The sequence below is a fragment of the Gordionus sp. m RMFG-2023 genome, chromosome 2 (assembly GCF_954871325.1).
Source record: "Gordionus sp. m RMFG-2023 chromosome 2, tfGorSpeb1-WG-v2, whole genome shotgun sequence".
NCBI lineage: Eukaryota > Metazoa > Nematomorpha > Gordioida > Chordodea > Parachordodidae > Gordionus > Gordionus sp. m RMFG-2023.
The window spans coordinates 10880790-10906283 of record NC_088776.1 but is presented as its reverse complement, the minus strand read 5'-3'; the positions used below and the strand labels follow the sequence as shown (position 1 = coordinate 10906283).

Below are 25494 nucleotides of genomic sequence, written 5' to 3'. Positions count from 1 at the left end.
TAAATTATATCCTAGGTTGTTCTTTTGATATTGTGTAAGAGCTAAGATAAAAAGATAAATTTTTGCCATTTGAAACCTGCTAAATATTCTATATTTGAATAATAATATATATTAAATTTTACCATTTTAAACCTATTAATCTTCTTAATTTGCTGTAGAAATTATATCCTAGGTTTTTCTTTTGATATTGTGTAAGAGCTAAGATAAATTTTTACCATTTGAAACCTGCTAAATATTATATACTTGAATAATAATATATATTAAATTTTACCATTTTAAACCTATTAATCTTCTTAATTTGCTGTAGAAATTATATCCTAGGTTTTTCTTTTGATATTGTGTAAGAGCTAAGATAAATTTTTACCATTTGAAATCTGCTAAATATTCTATATTTGAATAATAATATATATTAAATTTTACCATTTTAAACCTATTAATCTTCTTAATTTGCTGTAGAAATTATATCCTAGGTTTTTCTTTTGATATTGTGTAAGAGCTAAGATAAATTTTTACCATTTGAAACCTGCTAAATATTCTATATTTGAATAATATATATTAAATTTTACCATTCCAAAAGAATTATTAACATTTAACGTAAGATTATGGTAAAAATTTAATTTTTACCATTTCAAATCTATTAATCTCCATTTTGAACGAATTGGACGAGTTGGACGAAAAATACGATGAAGTGTCTTACGATCAAAGGCATCCCTACCGTTTATTTTAGGCCGAGGATAGGTGTAACCAGGTTACAAATATAATCAGAGTTGTACAAAAGATCTTCTTTGAAGATTTTTGAGCCAAAAATTTGAGCAAGATCTTTGAAGATCGTAAAATTTGAAGATCTTTTACTTTTAAAAAATTTTGAGCAACGATCTTCAAAGATCTTCATATTTTATAATGTTTTATTTTTTTGATATTCTTTTTTGAACTGCATGTTAAATTAAAATAAAAATTTAATAAAGATGTACCGACAATTTTCATAATCGTTATTTTTTTAACTTTTTTCGACATATATGGGTAAAAAAAAATTTATATAAAAAAAAATTTATATAAAAAAAAATTTATATTATAATTTCAATGAAGATGTAATGTATTAAAAAGTGGAAATTGTAATAATCGTTATTTTTAACTTATTTGATTTATTATATCCTAAATTAAATAGGTTATAATTATTAATATTAAGATGTAAAAATAAAATTTCAATGAAGATGTACCATAGAAAAGTGACAATTGTTATAATCGTTATTTTTGAAAATTTTTTTATAGCATAGATATTGTTAACATGTTAAATTAAAATTTCAGTGAAGATGAACCACAGGAAAGTGACAATTATCATAATCGTTATTATTGAACTTTTTTAAATTTTTTTAAAGCAAATGGGTAAAAATAGATATTGTTAATATGTTTTAAATTAAAATTTCAGTGAAGATGTACTACAGGAAAGTGACAATTGTCATAATCGTTATTTTTGAACTTTTTTGAAATTTTTTAAAGCAAATAGGTAAAAATAGATATTGTTAACATGTTAAATTAAAATTTCAGTGAAGATGTACTACAGGAAAGTGACAATTGTCATAATCGTTATTTTTGAACTTTTTTGAATTTTTTTAAAGCATTTGGATAAAAATAGATATTGTTAACATGTTAAATTAAAATTTCAGTGAAGATATACTACAGGGAAGTGACAATTGTCATAATCGTTATTTTTGAACTTTTTTGAATTTTTTTAAAGCAAATGGATAAAAGAAGATATTGTTAACATGTTAAATTAAAATTTCAGTGAAGATGTACTACAGGAAAGTGACAATTGTCATAATCCTTATTTTTGAACTTTTTTAATTTTTTTTAAAGCAAATGGGTAAAATAGATATTGTTAACATGTTAAATTAAAATATCAGTGAAGATGTACTACAGGAAAGTGACAATTGTCATAATCGTTATTTTTGAACCTTTTTAAATTTTTTAAAGCAAATGGGTAAATGAAGATATTGTTAACAATATAAATTAAAATTTCAGTGAAGATGTACTACAGGAAAGTGACAATTATCATAATCGTTATTATTGAAATTTTTTAAATTTTTTTAAAGCAAATGAGTAAAAATAGATATTATTAATATGTTAAATTAAAATTTCAGTGAAGATATACCATAAATAATCTTTATTTTTGATTTTTTTATATATAAAATTGAAAACTGATAATTGTCATATGTAATATTTTTAAACTCTTTTTATTAAACAAGGTTAGAATAAAGATATTTTGAAAATTATTTATTATTTCAAAATTATTAAAAAAATATATTGTTAACCAGGTTTGTTGTTAATAAGGTCCTATCCCATTTAATTTAAAAAAATAACCGATCTAATTTTATTTTAATAAAAAATATTGGCTCATTATGTTTCTTAAATTTTTGATGGCTTTTAGATTGTAAAATATTAAAAAGTGGTGCCTTCTAACTTCTATAATTTGAGCGTTATTTAAGTAAAGTCGTGCTTTTACAATGTACAACGACATTGCAGGAACTCAAATTTATATTACGAGCCAAATATATTTATGGATTGTCAAATTCTTGGTTTTTTAGTTTTGACAAAATAATAAACCTGACCTAACTTATTCAATTGGATAGATTTAGTTTTTTTTTATACTGAAAATATTTTATATTTTTTTTATTTTAGTCTATCAATTCGAGTCGCGAAAGGCAGTTTTAAATATGAATATTTATTGTAAACCTAGCATATAAATATTTCTCCTTTTAAAATTCAACCCATACTTTTTGATCCTTCACTACAAAGGTGGAAAAAAATCCCTTAACTACAAAGGTGGGGTCTATTTTATCCCAAATTTTGATTAATATCTCAGAACATATTAAAACTTGAGATCTACAAATACAATTTTGAATATATATTCAAATATTATTGGAAATAATAAATACAAAATCTTAGATTAATAGTTACTTCTAAAAACAGTTATGCAAATTTTACTAAAGTTACTAAAATAAAAATTTTTTTCTGAGACCTTTCTTTAATTATATTTTGATCACCATAAAGTATTTAAAAAAATGCAAATTTTATTGGCCTACCTAGTTTAAAAATGACTTAATAACCTACTAATTATATGCATTTTAAAGCGAATCTTAAAAGACATATTTTCAGTCAACATCCTAATATTGCAGCTAATTTAAATTCAAATGAAGTTAACAATTTAGATATATCAACATCAAGTTCGCAGTCAAACGAGAAGACATCTCAAACAATTAAAATTGTCATGAGCAAATCGAAAGTATTTTTTATTACATACATTATTAAACAATAAAACACTACAATTATGATTATTGTTGGTAAATCGCAGAGTTGTTAAAATATACTTTTTAAATGGATCTAGGTAGAGAAATAAATATTAGTCTAAAAAGTTATAGATACAAATACAATTTTTAAAATGTATCTTGTACAGATACAATTTAAACAATTATCAAGATTGTTGTATCGATTATGTTTTTAAAAAAATTATATATGCTTTTTATATAATTATCTAATTTAACTATTACAATTATCCAATTCAATTGATCTTAATAATTAGAGACCTGCAAAAGTTTACCGGCCTCGCACAAGCAGTATTCGGGCCGTGTACGGGAATATTTTAAAAAAAAATGGGAATCAAGCCAGACTAGGACCTAATTTTTTTTAAACTGGGTGGGGTCGGACCATGTAATTTTTTTAAATACACCTAAATTTATCAATTTTATAATGAATTTTTTATGTAATTTTAAATTATTTGATTTTTATGTAAAATTTAATTATTTATATTTTATTTATAGAAACTAGACGCCATATAACATATGTCTTATATTTTGAGTAATTATAAAAATTAATTTCAATATTTAAATAAATTTATACCGGGCCGGTCCTGCAAAATATTTCGGGCCGAGATTGAGATACTATACATTATGCAGATCACTATTAATGATATACTGAAATTTTCAAAGGATTTTAGCATGACAGAATATTACTTTTTATTGTTCTTCATGGTAATTTGCAGGTTTATCCTGGTAAGCCAGATTTTATATTAAATTAAGATTTATAGCAAATTTTAAACACTCTTCTATAATTTGGGAAAGTTATGAGTATTTATTATATCTACATATTATTTCGATCATGATTTCTTAATTTATATGGGGCTTGATAAACCATAAACATCAATTATGGCACTTAATAAGTTTTAATATTTTATATATATATTTTTTATTAAAGTAGTTTTAATTTTTTTTAATATATATCAGACACCTGCAGAAATACCATTTGCACGGCCCCGTCAGGATTTTTTTTAAAAAAAATTTTAAGATCCGGCCCGGCCGGTTTTTTTTTAAAAAAATTTTTGGGCCCTGTTCGGAATTTTTTAAAATCATATTCGACCTGACATATACAAAAATTTACCTATTCGGTATTTTATCATATTTTTCGGCGAGTATTATCATTTAATATGCATATTAGCTAATGTTGTTAAACGGCTCGTTTTGTGCCATTTTTAAAAACGGCTAACTCAATATTAAACTATGCCTCGAAATTTTGAAACTATATGTCCAGACCTCTGCTCCTTCTTTGAGCAAAATTTTCAGGTTTGCATAATATTTTTCTGAATAAAAAACTAATTAGCCATTTTTAAAATCGGCTCAAAACGAGCCATTTAATGAAATAAAATAAATTTTGCATTAAATTATTTTTTATTTATTATTAAAAAGTGTATCAAAATGTATCTTAGAATGAATTTCAAATCAGATACAGTTACTTCTTAAATACTGAAATTTTCAAAGGATTTTAGCATGACAGAATATTACTTTTTATTGTTCTTCATGGTAATTTGCAGGTTTATCCTGGTAAGCCAGATTTTATATTAAATTAAGATTTATAGCAAATTTTAAACACTCTTCTATAATTTGGGAAAGTTATGAGTATTTATTATATCTACATATTATTTCGATCATGATTTCTTAATTTATATGGGGCTTGATAAACCATAAACATCAATTATGGCACTTAATAAGTTTTAATATTTTATATATATATTTTTTATTAAAGTAGTTTTAATTTTTTTTAATATATATCAGACACCTGCAGAAATACCATTTGCACGGCCCCGTCAGGATTTTTTTTAAAAAAAATTTTAAGATCCGGCCCGGCCGGTTTTTTTTTAAAAAAATTTTTGGGCCCTGTTCGGAATTTTTTAAAATCATATTCGACCTGACATATACAAAAATTTACCTATTCGGTATTTTATCATATTTTTCGGCGAGTATTATCATTTAATATGCATATTAGCTAATGTTGTTAAACGGCTCGTTTTGTGCCATTTTTAAAAACGGCTAACTCAATATTAAACTATGCCTCGAAATTTTGAAACTATATGTCCAGACCTCTGCTCCTTCTTTGAGCAAAATTTTCAGGTTTGCATAATATTTTTCTGAATAAAAAACTAATTAGCCATTTTTAAAATCGGCTCAAAACGAGCCATTTAATGAAATAAAATAAATTTTGCATTAAATTATTTTTTATTTATTATTAAAAAGTGTATCAAAATGTATCTTAGAATGAATTTCAAATCAGATACAGTTACTTCTTAAATAATATCTAAATACAGATATCTCATATTTATATCTAGATATTTTAACAACTCTGGTATCGTATATTTTAATTTTTTAAATGCTATTTGACTCAGATTTACGTTCAGATAAAAAATTAACTGATTGATAACAAAATAAAATTAAAAGGTATTTTTTAATCTGATTTGATATGAAAGTTGAATTTTGCAGGACTTTAATTATTAATCTTATCTTAAATCTAAATAATTTTTAAAAAAAATTTGGTTTACGAATCGGTTGTGGGATTAATTGCTATTAACAACTTGCCAGTCAATTTAGTTACATATGAATCATTCAAGCTATTATTAGATCCAATAGTCCAATCATTGAATATGACTTTAAACAAACACATCGTAAATGATAAAATAAAATATGCGGCATCAGAAATAAGATGCCTAATAATGCAACAAGTAAAAAATAAGCTCATTTCTTTGAAGATAGATACAGCCACAAGATTTCAAAAATCAGTGTTGGGGGTTAATGCCCAATTTATTATAGATGATAAGATTGAAATACGAACTTTAGGCATGTTAGAAATTGTAAAGGCGCACACGGCGTCTAATTTAAAGGAAGAAATAGAAAATTTATTAAAAAAGTATAATATATGTTTGAGCCAAATATACAGTATCACTGTTGACAATGGTGCCAATATGATAAAAACCGTGGAAATGATAGCTGAAGAACAGCTAATTACTCATATCGATCTTTCTGAAGATGCATTCTCAGAATATTTGTTACAAAATAGCGATAATGAGTCCTCGCAGGAATATAACGACTCTTCTCAACCAAATAACGATTATAATAATATAGAGATCACCCAGGAAAATAACAGTGATATTTCAAATATACATGATAATGATTCCTCTGGGGAGTATATAATAAATAATCTAAATCAAGATGATAACATACATTTTCAACATGATAATCAAGAACAAATAAATGATGATATGGAAAATTTATTAAATGATCTAAGAAAATCATTTGGGCTGATTTGTGTGCGATGTTGTGCCCATACTATTCAATTAGGAGTTAATGATTATATAAAAAAATTTCTAAAGGAGGATTTAGAAGATATAAGATCTATTCTAAAAATATGCAAGTCACAAAAATATAAAAGTTTATATTCATTAGAAAAAATTAACAAACCAGTGCTGGACACTGTTACTAGGTGGAATAGCACCTATAGAATGCTAAAAAACCTAAAGGATAATAAAATATTTTACTTAAAAATGGGCCATATATATTTAGAAACTTTTATAAATTCAAGACTCTGGGATAGAATTGACGCATATCTCACCGTCTTATCTTCTGTTAATTTATGTACCATTAAACTGCAAGAAAAATCTTGTACAATCGGAGATTTTTTTAAATTATGGCTTGAATGCAAATTAGATTTAGAGGAAATAAATAATGAATCCTCGAATAATTTGATTAATTGTCTGGATTATCGTCAAAAATATCTTTTTGATAATAATGTTTTTAGAAGTGGGATCTACATGGATCCCAGATTTAATTATCAGAATGGAATCTATCTATCCGAAAGTGATAAATTGCTGGCCAGGGTAAATTTATAATATATAACTTTAAATTAAATAAATTTATTTTATTTTAGGAACATCTGATGTCTACGTGGAGACAAATACAAATTTTTAATAAGCCAAAAGATAATCCAGCTCTGAGTGGCTCTCCTTTAATCCCTGTAAGTTGTAAAAAAACCAGATTAGATGTATATTTGGAGCGAGAAAGCGCTAATGCTCCAATATACCAAAATATTGAAATCCTTGATATGAAGACCAAAATTAATGCTTTAATATATGGTCAAAAATTGCCATCTGATCAAAATATTTTGCAATATTGGCAATCCAAAAAATTTCAGGATCCGGAATTATATGCCCTATCGCGAGTAGTTCTAGCCGCTCCTTGCTCTCAAGTATCTGTTGAGAGATCATTCAGTGCTCTGGGATTGGTCCTTACACCGCTACGAACAAGATTAGAGAAATCTATATTAAATGATATTTTATTAATTAAACTTAATAAAAGTGTATTAAATAACGTTATATTTTGATTTTTATTATATTTATATAAAATTTTTATTTGTATATATTATATCATGTATAATTTAATTATATATAATCATTTTACTAATTAAAATACGAATAATTGAAATACAAAATAAAATTGTTACCCAAACTCTTGAAGTACTGAAAAAAATCTAAATTCACAAATACTTGTTTTAAGTGCTGAAATTTTTAAAATTGAGGTCTTTATAGTCCCACCTTTCTTTTGATGAAAGATAAATTTGTTTTATTAAATCATGTTTTTGGGAATTTTATATAAATATAAGTGCTAAACTGCTATAGATTTTCAAAAAGGGCTAAATTTAATAAAGAAAAATACTAAATATATTTGAGGGGAATTAAATATTTTTAACTTACCTAAACCTTGACATTTCGCTGATAAATGTCCAAACTTTTGTGCCATCTATGACCACAATCTTAAGGCTTACATGACGAGGTAACGTTTGAAGTTTTTATTAATAAAAAAAATATTTAAAAAAAAAATATATTTTAATGTTATATTTTATCTGACTCTGAATAACGAATAAAAAAGAAAGATTTTTAGAGAGATTTTTATATAATCTTAAATTTTTTTTTTAATAAATCCCCCATTTCACTAACACATGTTAAGAAATCCCCCATCAATATAACCCAAAATTTTAAAACTAATTTTTTTTCAAATATATCTGAATCTGAAAGAAAAAATAAAATGAAAAAGAAAATTATGATTATGATTTATAATAAAGGGGTATTTAAAATTTTTTTAAGGAAAAAAAATAGAAGGCGAGGAAACGTTAGAAGTTTTTCTTTTTATTAATATAAAGAATTATATATTTAAAAAAAAATATATAATGTTATATTTTATCTGACTCTGAATAACTAATAAAAAAGAAAGAATTTTAGAGAGATTTTTATATAATCTTAAAATTTTTTTTAATAAATCCCCCATTTCACTAACACATCACATGTTAAGAAATCCCCCATCAATATAACCCAAAATTTTAAAACTAATTTTTTTTCAAATAAAATAGAAGGCGAAGGGTGAAGTTTTTATTTTTATTATAAAAAGAATTATATATAAAATTTTTTTTAATAATAATAATGTGGTTTTACGTCTTTATAGAGAAACCATTATAGAGAATGTATTTTATAGAGAAACATTTATAGAGAAGAAAACAATTATAGAGAATGCATTTATAACAAATGGTTTTATAGAGAATGTCGTTTATAGAGAATGATTTTAAAATGAATGTAGAGAATTATTTTGTAGAGAATTATTTTGTAGATCTTGATTTTATAGAGAAATATTATGTATGGGACAATTAGAGAGTAGTATATGTAGATTAATACGTAACAACATTGGGGATATTCTCAATATAACTGATGAAAAACATATTCCAACTAATAAAAAGGGAGTATGTAAAGATTGTCCAAGAGTGAAGGAGGTAAAAACAACATTTATTTGTTTAAATTGTTAAAAATTCATTAGATCATATGCATACATTTTGTCGTGAATGTTAGTACAAAAATTTACATGATATTTGATGATTAGTATTTTATTTAATATTTGATATCTTTTTATAAAATTTATATAATTATCTATATTCGACATTCATTTAATAAAATATATAATAAAATTTGCATTTTTTTAAATACTTTATGGTGATCAAAATATAATTAAAGAAAGGTCTCAGAAAAAAATTTTTATTTTAGTAACTTTAGTAAAATTTGCATAACTGTTTTTAGAAGTAACTATTAATCTAAGATTTTGTATTTATTATTTCCAATAATATTTGAATATATATTCAAAATTGTATTTGTAGATCTCAAGTTTTAATATGTTCTGAGATATTAATCAAAATTTGGGATAAAATAGACCCCACCTTTGTAGTTAAGGGATTTTTTTCCACCTTTGTAGTGAAGGATCAAAAAGTATGGGTTGAATTTTAAAAGGAGAAATATTTATATGCTAGGTTTACAATAAATATTCATATTTAAAACTGCCTTTCGCGACTCGAATTGATAGACTAAAATAAAAAAAATATAAAATATTTTCAGTATAAAAAAAAACTAAATCTATCCAATTGAATAAGTTAGGTCAGGTTTATTATTTTGTCAAAACTAAAAAACCAAGAATTTGACAATCCATAAATATATTTGGCTCGTAATATAAATTTGAGTTCCTGCAATGTCGTTGTACATTGTAAAAGCACGACTTTACTTAAATAACGCTCAAATTATAGAAGTTAGAAGGCACCACTTTTTAATATTTTACAATCTAAAAGCCATCAAAAATTTAAGAAACATAATGAGCCAATATTTTTTATTAAAATAAAATTAGATCGGTTATTTTTTTAAATTAAATGGGATAGGACCTTATTAACAACAAACCTGGTTAACAATATATTTTTTTAATAATTTTGAAATAATAAATAATTTTCAAAATATCTTTATTCTAACCTTGTTTAATAAAAAGAGTTTAAAAATATTACATATGACAATTATCAGTTTTCAATTTTATATATAAAAAAATCAAAAATAAAGATTATTTATGGTATATCTTCACTGAAATTTTAATTTAACATATTAATAATATCTATTTTTACTCATTTGCTTTAAAAAAATTTAAAAAATTTCAATAATAACGATTATGATAATTGTCACTTTCCTGTAGTACATCTTCACTGAAATTTTAATTTAACATGTTAACAATATCTATTTTTACCCATTTGCTTTAAAAAAATTCAAAAAAGTTCAAAAATAACGATTATGACAATCGTCACTTTCCTGTAGTACATCTTCACTGAAATTTTAATTTAACATGTTAATAATATCTTCATTTACCCATTTGCTTTAAAAAAATTTAAAAAGGTTCAAAAATAACGATTATGACAATTGTCACTTTCCTGTAGTACATCTTCACTGAAATTTTAATTTAACATGTTAACAATATCTATTTTTACCTATTTGCTTTAAAAAAATTTAAAAATAACGATTGACAATTGTCACTTTCCTGTAGTACATCTTCACTGAAATTTTAATTTAACATGTTAACAATATCTTCATTTACCCATTTGCTTTAAAAAAATTTAAAAAGGTTCAATAATAACGATTATGACAATTGTTACTTTCCTGTAGTACATCTTCACTGAAATTTTAATTTAACATGTTAACAATATCTATTTTATACATTTGCTTTAAAAAATTTTTAAAAAGGTTCAAAAATAACGATTATGACAATTGTCATTTTCCTGTGGTACATCTTCACTGAAATTTTAATTTAAAACATTAACAATATCTATTTTTACCCATTTGCTTTAAAAAAATTTAAAAAAGTTCAATAATAACGATTATGATAATTGTCACTTTCCTGTGGTTCATCTTCACAGAAATTTTAATTTAACATGTTAACAATATAATATCTATGCTATGCTTTAAAAAAATTTTCAAAAATAACGATTATAACAATTGTCACTTTTCTATGGTACATCTTCATTGAAATTTTATTTTTACATCTTAATATTAAAAATTATAACCTATTTAATTTAGGATATAATAAATCAAATAAGTTAAAAATAACGATTATTACAATTTCCACTTTTTAATACATTACATCTTCATTGAAATTATAATATAAATTTTTTTTTATATAAATTTTTTTTTACCCATATATGTCGAAAAAAGTTTAAAATAACGATTATGAAAATTGTCGGTACATCTTTATTAAATTTTTATTTTAATTTAACATGCTTATGCTTACTAATCCATTTACTTCAAAAAATAATATCAAAAAAATAAAACATTATAAAATATGAAGATCTTTGAAGATCGTTGATCAAAAATATTTTTAAATAAAAGATCTTCAAAGATCTAATCGCTGTTAAAAATTTTTTAAAAATAAAAGATCTTCAAAAGATCTCGATCTTTGAAGATCGTTACTCAAAATTTTTTAAAAGTAAAAGATCTTCAAATTTTACGATAAGATCTTTTTATTTTGAGCAAATGTACAACTCTGAATATAATTGATGCTAATTTTACCCATTTGTCTTAAAAAATTTCAAAAATAACGATTATGACAATTGTCACTTTCCTGTGATACATCTTCACTGAAATCATGTTAACAATATCTATGCTTTAAAAAATTCAAAAAAGTTCAAAAATAACGATTATGACAATTGTCATTTTTCTATTGTACATCTTTAAAATTTTATTTTTACATCTTAATAATATAAATTATAACCTATTTAGGACACAATAAATGAAATAAATTATAAAATAACGAATATTACAATTGTCACTTTTCTGTATTACTTACATTACATCTTCAATGAAATATTAATATCAATTTTTTTTAAATATAAATTTTTACCCATATATGTCAATAAAAGTTTTGAAAAAAAAATAACGATTATGAAAATTGTCGGTACATCTTTATTGAAAATTTATTTTAATGTAACATGCTTACTAACCCATTTACTTCAAAAAATAATAATTTACTATAACATTATAAAATATGAAGATCGCTGCTCAAAATTTTTTAAAAATAAAAGATCTTAAATTTTACGATCTTCAAAGATCTCGATCTTTGAGGCTGTATTCAAAGTGGAGACGGATTTGTTTTTTACATCCGTTCCGTCAAAAGTCAATCTCATTAAAAATGATATATATGTTCACAGTGCATCCGTTCCGATACCTTCCGACAAAAACGGATCTGGCAAATTTTGAAGTCAAAACATTTTGACTTTTTGATCCGGCAAATTTTAGAGCGTTATAACGTTACTTATAATTTTTTAAAAATGAAAATCAATATATTAGATTTTATTGATTCTATTAGAGAAGCCAAATTTATATACCACAAAGCAGATGAAAATTACAAAATATCATCTTTACCAGAAAACCAAAAGGATAAAGTCAAAATGAATATTATACAAGTGTTTTTTTTATATAAAAGTCAAATAAAAAAATTTTATATTTGCTTTGTGATCTTTAGCTTGACCTATAATTATATCATTTTAAGTATCAATTCAGGCAAATGCTCTTCTTATACAAAATTTTTTAAAAATGACACATTAAAAAATCAGAGTATTAATTTCTAATAAATCTTATTATTAGCCATTCACCAAGTATTTAATTTGAATACAATAGCAGACAAAATTTATTAATATGTAAAAATTTATTTTAAGAATTTTCTTAATCAAAAACATGGTTAATTGGTACCAAATATTGATTTATGAACAAATTTTTGGAGTACTAATGATATTTTTTATTAAAATAAAATATGTACCAATAAAGTATAGAGGAATTTAATACATATAAATTTTATAATACAAAATATTGAATAAATAAATATAAGTAATAATTAATTATATTTTTTCCTTTCAATAAGAGATAATAAATAAAGCCTTGTCGGACGCCATCAATTCAGATGTTTTGACGTGAAATTGGATCCGTATCCACTTTGAATGCAGCCTGAATATCCTTCCTCAAAATTTTTAAAAATAAAAGATCTTCAGATTTTACGATCTTCATATATCTAGATATTTGACGATGTTTTTATTTTGAGCAAATGTACAACTCTGATTGACAATCTTTTAGATGGCAAATATAATGGTGGATAGGTGGATTCTAGTTGTAAATATAATTGATACTATTGAGATTAGATAGCAAATATAATAACGGATAGTTGCATCCTAATTTCAAATATAAATAATACAAAAATATGCTAATTTTCAATGTTAGAAATTTATCAAATGATAAGCATAAAATTTTAAAATGAGTAATAAAAATTAATAATATATAATATAACACCTTGTGAATTGGGATCTAACTGAAATTCTTCTACGATATTTTAATAAAAATATATGACCCTTCACTTATAATTTCAAATTTTTCTTACTTTTATATTATTTGGGATCTAACTGAAACTCTACCTTATCATATCAAATCTTCAGTAAATTCTTTATTTTATTTTTAAATAATAGATACATACCTAAAATTGTGTTATGGTTTAAAATGAATCCCGGAAAAAAAGCCCTCGAAAAAAAACCCCGGAAAATAAACCGCCCGGAAAATAAACCCCTAGGAAAAAAACCCCAGGAAAATAAACCCCCAGGAAAAAAACCCCCGGAAAATAAACCCCCAGAAAAAAAACCCCCGGAAAAAACCCCCCGGAAAATAAACCCCCAGGAAAAAAAACCCCTGGAAAAAAAACCCTCAGGAATTTTTTTTCATTTTTATAGAAGGTATATTTTTATTTGACCTACTCTCCATAAAAAAATGCTTAAATAAGAAAAACTGATGTTTAAATTGGTACTGGGAAAAAATGTCTCAGTAAAAACACTATGTATTGTAAAAAAAATTTGCTATAGTAAAAATACAATACCATCTTTAAATATGATATTAAATAGACTAAATTTGACAAAACTTAGAAATAAGAAATGTTTATTTTATTGGTAAATCATGATTATGTATATAAAAATTTTATAATTTATAATAATAATTATATTGGTTGACATCGAATATTGAAGGATATCGCTCTTATAAAATCCGGAAGGCTTCGCACCCCATCACGGTATTCTTCGCAAAGTTTCTTTAGCCGAATCTGGTTGTTAGAACTCTGCGATTTTGTTTTAGATGTCCAACTACCTACGCGCCATCTTTCAAGTTTGGTTTCGTCGGCAGCCACCTCGCATTTCATTTTTTTAATGAGTACCCAGATTGATGGGTGTTTATTCCCAACCAGACTAGAAAAACGATGATTCCAACCTTCGCATTGATTATTTGTTCGTTCTTCATCTGAGAGAGTACTCTGATTCACGTTCCAGGTTTCTGGAGGAAATCGAGGCTCAATTCGACGGTTTGGGATTGAGAATTGCTTCTCATGACATCCCTTGATACTCCATTGACATAATTTTTATCGAAATAATCAAGAATGTCTTTACCATTGCTCGGAGTAACTGATCTCAGGAATGTCATTGCATTATCCATATAACATAACGGAACGAATGCTAAGCCGTCCATCATGCCACAAAAAAAACTTAGAGTTTCATCGGTCCTGTATTCGCTTTCCAGACCCAGCTTCTTTGACACAAATGGTAAAAACATCCTCTAATTACGATGTGATCCCCTAATTGAAAAAATAAATATAAATTATTAAACATATTAATAATCATACCAATGATACTCTTAACAGCGGTCATAGCAGACTTTTCGAAATCCATGTATATATATAATGGATCAGGAAATAAATCCCTTTCCTGACATTTAGACATTATTGTTTGAAATATTATTTCATATGTACTTTGAGTTTTTTTCTGGAGTCCACAATAAACCGCTGTAATAAAAATATTGTTTATTGCTACTCTAATCACATATAATTGTAGAAAATTTTTGGGGACATGGCAAAATTACCATCCATATACCACTCTGTCCTATTAGATATTTGATTCAAGGAATCATCTGTTGCGAACATTATTATGCGTTCTTCAGCTTGTGGGCCATTATCAAATAATAAAAATCGTTTTGAGTTCTGGGAGCCACAATTTGCCCAACCACCTATAATATTTAAATTTTTATGAAAATATAATTATATTTAAACTAATACCTTCAAAAACTAGGTCTTCCAAATTCTCAAGATTTGAAGGGTGTTGCATTGCTTTGTGATTCCTTAGAGTTCTTTTTATAGAATCTTCCGATAACATATGCGACTGAACTCTTTAGTCTAATTTTACAATTTCCTCTGCATAAATTTGAAGAGGTTTTGCCAAAGAGTCTGCACACGCTTCTTCATGTTAGCAATGGATTTTATTGCTATTAGTCCATTAATATTTGATGGATGATTATGAGCTGTATCAAACCGGGTCTTGATTATCGAGTGTTGAAAAAAGTATTGCTCGGCATTTAAAAGAAGAATACTTTGAGCAGCGCCATCTAATCTTGTTTGAGCATTTTTTATGTATGGTATAAGAATAACCTTCAAATATGAGCTTTCCAGGATGAATAAGATCCATTAATTTTTTTTTATAACATATAAATTTTATGAATAAAATATTTTTGTAAATTTAAATTTTTTTTTGTCTTTTATATACGGCATAAAGATCCAAATTATTATTGTTTAATTTTATAAATACCAATTATAGCGTTTTTAATTTATAAACAATTTTTATTCTTTTGATTAAAAATACATTTTAAAACATAATGATCATAATACATTTTAATATCTGTTCATTTAACTAGTTGCTGAACAATAATATTTTTAACAAATTATTAACTTGCAATTGTCTAAATACCAATTATAGCGTTTTTAATTTATAAACAATTTTTATTCTTTTGATTAAATATACATTTTAATATCTGTTCATTTAACTAGTTGCTGAACAATAATATTTTTAACAAATTATTAACTTGCAATTGTCTAAATATCAATCATAGCGTTTTTAATTAATAAAAATTTTTTAATCTTTTGATTAAAAATACATTTTAAAACTTTTAATAAGCTAAAAACTAAAGGTAGTTGCATATCAATGAGGTGAGAAATCATGAATAAATTAAAATTATCACATTTATTCAAAATACCAAATGCAAAAAAATCGAGTATTTTCCATTTGCATTTTAATGGTTTCAACTGAATTAAATTGTATAATGGGTGAATATATATTTGTTTCTATTATAATAAATCATGCATGAATTTATTTCAATATTCATCTTTTAAATATGCAATGAATTAAGTTTCTATTTCTTTATATACTGGCTGCTAACAACCAATCAGGTTATATACAGATGTATTTCTAAAAATTGATTATCTGCTTAAATAAATTTGTATTTTAAAAAAATCTGTTTGGATTGGCCTATTTATGGAAGCAGTTACTTCTAAAATTTAGAATATATACATTACGTTTTAAGTATCAATAGTAAATATAAATAACCCATCATATTGGGGGGGGGGGGTAAATTTGGATGGTGCATCATATTCATAGGAGGCATACCAACTCCAACAAGGCCCATGACAGTAGGAGGAGGTGGGGGTGGAGGAAGCATGAATGGTCTATAAGCAAAAATTTGATGAGGTCATAATATTTTTAACAAATTATTAACTTGCAATTGTATATATACCAATTCAATATAAATTATTGCTAGAATATACTTAAATATGAGAGTGTATAAAAATAATCTCAAGTGGTTTTTTTTTCTGGCGTTTTTTTTCCTATTACCGTTTAAAATAGAGAGCTGATATTATTCTAATAAAAATATATGATCCTTCACTTATAATTTCAAATTATTCCTACTTTTATATGACTCCAATTGTTTCAAGTTTTTTAGGCAAAATTTTTTGAAATTTGGCGTTAATAATTAGAATTTAAAAAGTGCTCTTATATTTGTGTGAAATCATATTTCAGTAAATTTAATGAAGCAATAGAAATTAAAATTACTAGAAATAATTATATAGGGTATTGTATAGGAAAATTATTTATTATCCTTCAAAAAGGCTTTATTTTGATATAATTCTATAGCTCAAATAAGAAATGAGATAAAATCAAGTAAACAAATTCAATTGCAATAATCTTATTCAATAAGATTTCATTTACAACTGTAATTCTAATAAATACATATATAATTATATTATTATAACTAAAACATAAAATGAGAATAAAAATAAATTTAACAATTTTCACAAAACCAATGAATTTTATATGGTTTTTTTTAAAATGTTTAACTTTTGAAATGAAACCAGGACAAGCAAGAATCACATGAAATGGATGCATCATCATCTAAAGAGAGGTAACATTTCTGACAAATCCATGACTCCGCCATAATTTATTCATTTAAATCCTGAAACTTGTACCCATGCATCATTTGTGAAATATTATTTTAAAATCCACTTCATCATTTTTTAAAGATTGCATATCATTTTTTTTGGTAAGAATGTCGTCAGAATTAATCATCTCATTATTAAAAACTTTATTCAATGCAGACTGTTTACATATTTTATTTATGATCCATTCAGCCTTTTCTTTTGATAAAGTTGAAGGTTTAATAACTTTTCTGAGAAAAATAAATGCATTAATATTATTTTTTTTAAAAGCTACTATGAGTTGTTTGAAGATTGCCCAAATTTTTTATTTGTGTATCACCTAATTTTAAATATAAAAATTATATTATGATATATACCTCTTCATATGTCCAGAAAATTTCGGTATACTTTTAATATCAATATTATACTTATCATCTTTATGCAAAGGATGCAAGCAACCTTTTTTTCCTGCCAAATAAATACAAATATAATTATTCAGATGGTAAAATAATATTTTTAAATAAAATTATATATGATATTTAAAATATCACCTCTGTATATCCTGAAAATATCAAAATTATTCAAGATACAAACTTGGCTTAAATAATTTGATAAAATTAAAGGTAAAATAATATTTTAAAATAAAATTATATGATTATTAAAATAGATTCATTACTCTATAATCTAAAAATATCAAAATTATTCAAGATACAAACTTGGCTTCAAATAATTTAATAAAATTAAAGTTAAAATAATATTTTTAAATAAAATTATGATATTTAAAATAGAATCATCACTGTATAGTAATATCAAAATGCTACATTTCAATCTTTAGATAATTTAAAAAAGTCAATAATTATTTATGCAAAGGAAAACTTCATAAATATATCCATATATAAATCCAAATTATTGAAGCATCCATTTAGTAGTGATTTAATTAAATTATTAAATACAAAAGAATATGTTATGTATGCAAATATTCCTTAAAAAAAGGTCAAGATCTTCTGGATTAAAAAAGATATCCAGTTTTAGAAACCAATGTACATTTAACTTTACAGTTAGATATAAGCACGATCCAATAGGGCCTTATTTAGTGATTCTAAAATTTATAAACGAACATAAAAATCATGATCTAAGTAGGAAAATAATTTATTTTAATATTTATATTATATAGATAAAAACACCTATATGCTATTGCCCAAACAAAGGAAACTTTCTCCAATCAAAAAAAAAGCTTGTTGAGCAAGTCTTAGCTTTTAAGGCTAATAAGGTTAAAATACAGGCTAATAAGGTTAAAATACAAGACTAAATGCCTCATAGCAACATGTTGTTGGAGGTTGTTAACTAGATAAATGAGGACAAGGGTGCCATTGTAGAATTACACGAAGAAAACAATGATCTTATGGGCATCTTTTTTCAGGACATAGCTATGCGACATAATGTAAAATGCTATCCTGAGGTCCTATTTATAGATGCCACCTATAAAATAATCTTGGCATGCCCTTATTCATTTTATTGGTAATTGATGGGCATCGCCAATCCCAAATTGCAGCATTGTGGCTAGTTAAAGGTGAAACTTATAATTGTGTAATTTATGTGATATTTTGGGGAAATATAATCGGATAGATAAAATTCAAGTGATAATTGGGGATAAAGATTTTGCAGATCGGCAGGCTTTATATTCCAAAGGCAGAGATAAACATATGTATTTTCCATATTACAAAGTTCAGGATAGTATTTATTTATATTATAAGCAGCCCTTAATGCCATTAAATGGCGGCATGGTAAAAGCATTGTGGTAAGATAACCACAAGAGCACTTTTTCATAGATACATTGTAGATATTACCGAAATAATTTATTTTTATAGCTGTGAACATGTCATTGGCTAATACTGGTAAGCTGATTGAATTACTTAGATTTATTTCATTGAGTATAATTTTAAATGAATAAGTTTTCTACAAATTCCTATATTTGTTCTCAGCAGATAGAGGACTATATGGAAATAATGAGCTTTTTTCATTGTTCATAATGTTTCTATAATCTTCCTCGAATATTGCTAAAAGTAACATCATATTATAATAAAAATTGGCATAATATAAAAACTGAATGGGTTATTGGACTAAGATCTAATGTTCCACATTTTTTTAATTCAACAAATAACAGAGTTGAGTCAATGAATCAAAAATTTAAAGCAGTCATCACAAAATTTTCAACTCTTAAAGGGCTGTTTAAGGATATAGTATCTATAGTTAATTCAATGGCATTTGAGAAAGATTATAGAAACACTATGAGCAATGAAAAAAGCTCATTATTTCCATATAGTCCACTATCAGCTGAGAGCAAATATAGAAATTTGTTGACAACTTATGCCTTTAAAATTATACTCAGTGAAATAAATCTGAGTAATTCAATCAGATTACCAGTATTAGCTAATGACATGTTCACGGCCATAGAAATAAATGATTTGGGTAATATCTACAATGTATCTATTGAAAAGTGCTCTTGTGGTTATCTTACCACAATGCTATTACCATGTCGCCATCTAATGGCATTAAGGGCTGCTTATAATATGGATAAATACTATCCTGAACTTTGTAATGTTAGATGGACTAGGGCCTATTCAAAGATATGTAATCTTGAACAACCACAAACATATACTACAGACATATCAATCACATCATCTGTATCCATGAATATTAAAAAAAAATTATCACAGCAACAAAAATATAACAAGATATTAAAACAAATGGTATCAAGTGCTGGCTATATATCTAATCTACCCTAAGACAATTTTGACCTTGTATTTGACCAAATTCAAAAAATTGAAGGTTGTTTTAGGGATGGTAAATTATTATTTGTCATACCATCAGATGAAAGTATGGAGATTCATTCTCTGATTAGTAGTAAACAATTAATAATATATTTTTATTTAATAATAATTATAAGATCCTGATGACAAAGATGAAATGGGAGATATTGTTTCTGTATCTACCTTAGAAGATAGTGGTAAAAATTTAATTTCTTAATATAAATATTCTATTAAATAAAGAAATGCATGAGAATATAACCAGTGTTTTATTATCTCCTAGCTTAAGAAGTAATTGTATATTTCTAATAAAAATAATGTTTTTATATTTCTCACCTTTGCAATACTATAACATTTTTATTTTATAGATCCTGATGATCTCATTATGAATAATGAATTAGAAAAAACTATTTTGGAAGAAAAACAAGACAGTATTAATGATTATTTTCTTATGTAAATAAATAATTTCTTTTCAGACAAAGAAAATATTGATTTTGATAAAATTCTTAGTCTAAAATTACCAGTTCGAATGAAAAGGCAAGGCAAGCCAAAGAAATCTGATATATCTGTAATAGGATTATCTAAAAAAGGAAATAAAAGTAAAAAGAAATATTTTGATATTTATAATGTTAATAAAGAAAAAGCAATTAAAGATGACAAATGTAATTTTGGTATTAAAAGTATACCTAATTTGGCTGATGACATAGGAAAAGGTATATATCATAATTTATTTATGTTATTATTTTAAATAGGAACACCAATTATAACCAATTCTCAAATGGAATTTATAAATTTCATAATCAATGAAAAAAGAAATGCAGTTTACATTTAATATTTAAAAATATCAATATTTTAATACTTAAAATTAGCTGATACACAACTCAAAAATTTGGGCAATCGGTCATATAAGTCATAGTTATTATTTTTAAAATAACATTTATCTAAACTTTTTACAACTTGATCAAAAGAAAACAAGGCAGAATGGATCATAAATTAAATTTGTATAGAATCTGCATTGAAAATTCATAATAATGAGATGATTGATTTTGATGACATTCTTACTTATAAAAAAGATATGCAATGTCTAAAAAATGATGAAGTGGATTTTAAAATAATAAAATCATATTTAACAAGTGATGCATGGGTACAGGTTCAGGATTTAAAAGAAAAGATAATGGCAGAGTCCTGGATTTGTCAGAAATGCTACCTCTCTTTAGATGATGATGCTTTCATTTCGTGTGATACTTGTTTGTCCTGGTTTTACTTCAAATGCCAAAAAATTTTTAAAAAACCTTCTAAAATTAATTGGTTTTGTGAAAATTGTTAAATCTTATTTTATTCGCATATATTTTAATTATAAAATGATTGTAATTATTTATGTTTTTATTAGCATTACAGTTGTAAATGAAGTGAATATTTTTATTGAATAAAATTATTTCAAATCAATTTGTATACTTGTTATCTCATTATAAAAAGTTTTTTTTATAGGATAAAAACATTTTCTTATAACCATAATAATTAATTCTAATATTTTTTTATAATTTTATCTTCATTAAATTTGCATAAAAATTTTGCCAAAAAAGATACTAGGAAAATTTTGAAATTATAAGTGAAGGATCACATTATATCAACTGCCTATTTTAAATCATGACACAATTAGATATGTATCTAAAATTTAAAAATAAAATAAAGAGGCTATTGAAGATTTGATATAAGGAATTCATAGTAAAATTTCAGAAAGATCATAATTAATATAAAAATTGGAAATAAGCTGTCAATATTTTTAGATATTAATTGATTTAAAGATAAAATAAAGAAGCGACTGAAGATTTGATACTATAAGAAATTAGTTAAATCAAAGGTGTTATATATTATATATATATACTCATTTTAAAAGTAGCTATATGCTTATCATTTTTTAAATTTACACATAGAGAATTAGTATTTTTTTTAATATTGTTAATAACATTATTTATATTATCTAAAAGATTGTCAATAGCATGAATTTTTTGCAAATTGGATGCAGCTATCCGCAATTATATTTGCCATCTAAAAGATTATCATTATCATCATTTTTATTTAAAACCTGGATGCACCTATCCGCAATTATATTTGCCATCCAAAAGATTGTCAATAGCAACAAATATATTTGCAACCCTGGATGCTCCTATCCTTGGCCATTAAATCACTACTAAATGGATGCTTAAATAATTTGGATTTATATATGGATATATTATGAAGTTTTCCTTTTCATAAATAATTGACTTTTTAAATATCTAAGGATTGAAATGTAGCATTGATTCTATTTTAAATATCATATAATTTTATTAAATTATTTGAAGCCAAGTTTGTATCTTAAATAATTTTGATAATTTAAGGTTATACAGTGGTGAATTTATTTAAAATATCATATAATTTTATTTAAAAATATTATTTTTACTTTAATTTTATTAAATTATTTGAAGCCAAGTTTGTATCTTGAATAATTTTGATACTTTCAGGATATACAGTGGTGAATTTATTTTAAATATCATATAATTTTATTTATTTACCTTTAATTTTAATAAATTATTTGAAGCCAAGTTTGTATCTTGAATAATTTTGATATTGGATATAGAGTGGTGAATCTATTTAATATAATATTATTTTATTTAAAAATATTATTTATTTGAAGCCTAATTTTGTATCTAGAATAATTTTGATATTTTCAAGATATATAGTGGTGAAACTATTTTAAATATATATAATTTTATTTAAAAATATTATTTTACCGTCTGAAAGAATAATGGTTGAATTTGTATGTTTTTAATTACGTGATACGTGATATAGAACGTTTTCGCCCTCTAGTTGTGAATACAACAGAGCTACGTTAGGTTTTCCTCATAATCCATCTGACTGGACAAATTAAAAAGGGGATAAAAATGAGGAGCCCTTCACACGTTTATGAGCAAGCCGCACGTAGTGTTGTTAAATAGTCGAGTTTTTACGACTCTAAACTCAAGTCGGAGTCGCAAAACTCATTTCAATTTGAGCGGCTCAATGAGCTGCATGAGTCGGCTCGATGAGTCAGCTTCAGAGTCCCTCTATATATTATACTCATTAAAGTTGTTTACTTAAAGCCGACTCATCGAGCCGACTCTGAAGCCGACTTATCGAGCCGTGAAATGAGTTTTGCGACTCAAAACTTGACTAGATTTTAGGCTAAGTCGACTCGACTTAGCCGTTTAACAACACTAGCCGCACGTACATGTACGCGTAATAGTCCAAGGACTATTACTTAAACGTCTATGGGCTGATAAGGAATGGACAAAATAAGCACAGCCCACACCCATAAGATGCTTATATACATAATAGATTTTAAAGGCAAAGGGGGACCTAACTTTAAGATGAGAAAATTGATAGCAAATAATAAATGAAAGGAATGAGAAAATTGATAGCAAATAATAGATGAAAGGAAAAGTTCGATACAGAATAAGGAGAGAGAAAAGGGAGCAAAAGTAAAATAAAGAAGATAAAACAAAAGTAAAAATAACCTGTGTCAGGGAGGAGTTTATGAGAGATTCAAATAATTTGATTTGATCTTCAACAGTTTATTTATTGATTTCTTATCTTTATTCAACCTTAAAAACTGATTCATGTTAAGGTTTAAATCCAAGATATCCTTCACTGCCCTATAAAACCATAAAGTTTTATATTTCCCATAGACTTTGCCGTTGAATGAGTATAACCAATTTATTGCCTCCAGGACCAGGCTATTATTTGTGTGATTCCGCAGAATGTGTGCAAAAAAAGTAAGACGTTTCTTTTTCAAAGTCACTTGCACTAGAGTGTGACGTGACCTCCGCCAAAGGTTAACATTAGAGATAATGTTGGGGTAAAAAATACCATTTATTATCCTAAGACATTTGTTGACAACACCTGTAATCTCCTGATCTCTGTTTTCGTAATCTCCCATATATCACCGCCATAAAGGGGAATTGGGATGATGGTGGAATTGAAAACACGTAGACGTGAAAAAAAAGAAGTTTGCACGCATTCTTTGCGTTTATTTTAAAGAATGAATCTTTTCATAACGTTATCATAAATTTACTTAATAACGACCAAATATTTTTTTCTATATTAATACTACCCAATTGTCTTGCGACATCTTAATTTTAAAAGAAATGTTCTTGATGAGAAAACTACTGGTCATTCTTTATCATTCTTATTTCTAAAATTCCAAATAAAAACTGCCATTATAAAATTGATGTTTTTTCTATATAAGGTTAATTCACTAGATGCTTTGCTTTTTTAAATAAAATAATTAAACATTAAATTATTTTAACAGCCGTTTATAATATTATTGTCATTGCTTTTCCTCATTTGACAAGTGTAATATTATTTTTATTGTGGAGATGACGGAAATATAATGAATTTTCTTAAGCATGGTCTACATAAGAGGGGAGGGGGGTTTGCTTCTAATTTTTTAAGGATGAGTGAGGATAGGCATTTGAGGGAGACTGGCTAGAGTTAAGATGAATTTATTGGAGGTTTATTTATTAAATTTTTAAATGAAATACGGCAAATGTATTGATATAAAAATTAATAATTTTTTTATATATTCAATGATATTGCTAAACATTGACCAAATATATATATTGCAAACAATTATAAACAATAATTGTCAAATAAAACTATTTTTGGATAATTTTCTACATTTAAAAGGATTATACATTCTATCAGCAAACTCATATTCATGCCAATCAAATTACTATAATAATTCATTCATTGTATTTTTAAATTGAATTCATGTTCTAAAAAATAACTTTTACATTTACAATATTTTGATAGTGTAAAGAATTATTAATTTAACTTATTCTTTTTAAATTTTGGTCTACCAGATTAAAAATTAGTAATGTCTTTGAGGGGGATTTGAATAGAGTAAATATCCTGTCCTGTCATCTAGACGTTTTGCCATCCCAAAATGGTAAATCGATTGGGTATCTAAAAGCCCCTATATCTGCATTCATAATAAGCCAATTTGCTGTGAAATATGGAAACTGAATCTAAAAATATATAATATTTTGGTACTTGCCCGCGAATTCGCGGCTAACTGTGAACACAGGGTATGCCGTCCATCCAAGACAATTTGTAGTTGATTTCAAAATGTTCCCCTATGATGGATGTTTGCTCTTTATGGCTGTTGAATATTATTGATTGGTGATTAT

General features: G+C 25.1%; 1 protein-coding gene and 1 long non-coding RNA gene across 2 annotated transcripts; one reads left to right on the top strand and one right to left on the bottom strand.

Moving 5' to 3' along the window:
* Positions 1–5885: 5885 nt before the first annotated feature.
* On the top strand, positions 5886–7739 carry LOC135923893 (uncharacterized). Its single transcript, XM_065458884.1, has 2 exons — positions 5886–7195; positions 7246–7739. Exons 1-2 carry the CDS (start codon positions 5966–5968, stop codon positions 7696–7698), a joined length of 1683 nt encoding a protein of 560 aa, XP_065314956.1. The 5' UTR covers positions 5886–5965; the 3' UTR covers positions 7699–7739.
* Positions 7740–17205: 9466 nt separating this feature from the next.
* LOC135923616 (uncharacterized) lies at positions 17206–23237 on the bottom strand. Its single transcript, XR_010571254.1, has 5 exons — positions 23059–23237; positions 22840–23015; positions 17858–17948; positions 17776–17820; positions 17206–17731 (listed from the first exon to the last, which is right to left on the bottom strand). It is a non-coding gene; the product is annotated as an uncharacterized LOC135923616 (long non-coding RNA).
* Positions 23238–25494: the final 2257 nt, after the last annotated feature.

Bases quoted from the DNA above. Each gene is read 5' to 3' on its own strand.
- LOC135923893 (XM_065458884.1), top strand. From the start codon at position 5,966: ATGACTTTAAACAAACACATCGTAAATGATAAAATAAAATATGCGGCA. The intron at 7,196-7,245 runs GTAAATTTATAA...ATTTTATTTTAG, and splicing joins GTGATAAATTGCTGGCCAGG to GAACATCTGATGTCTACGTG.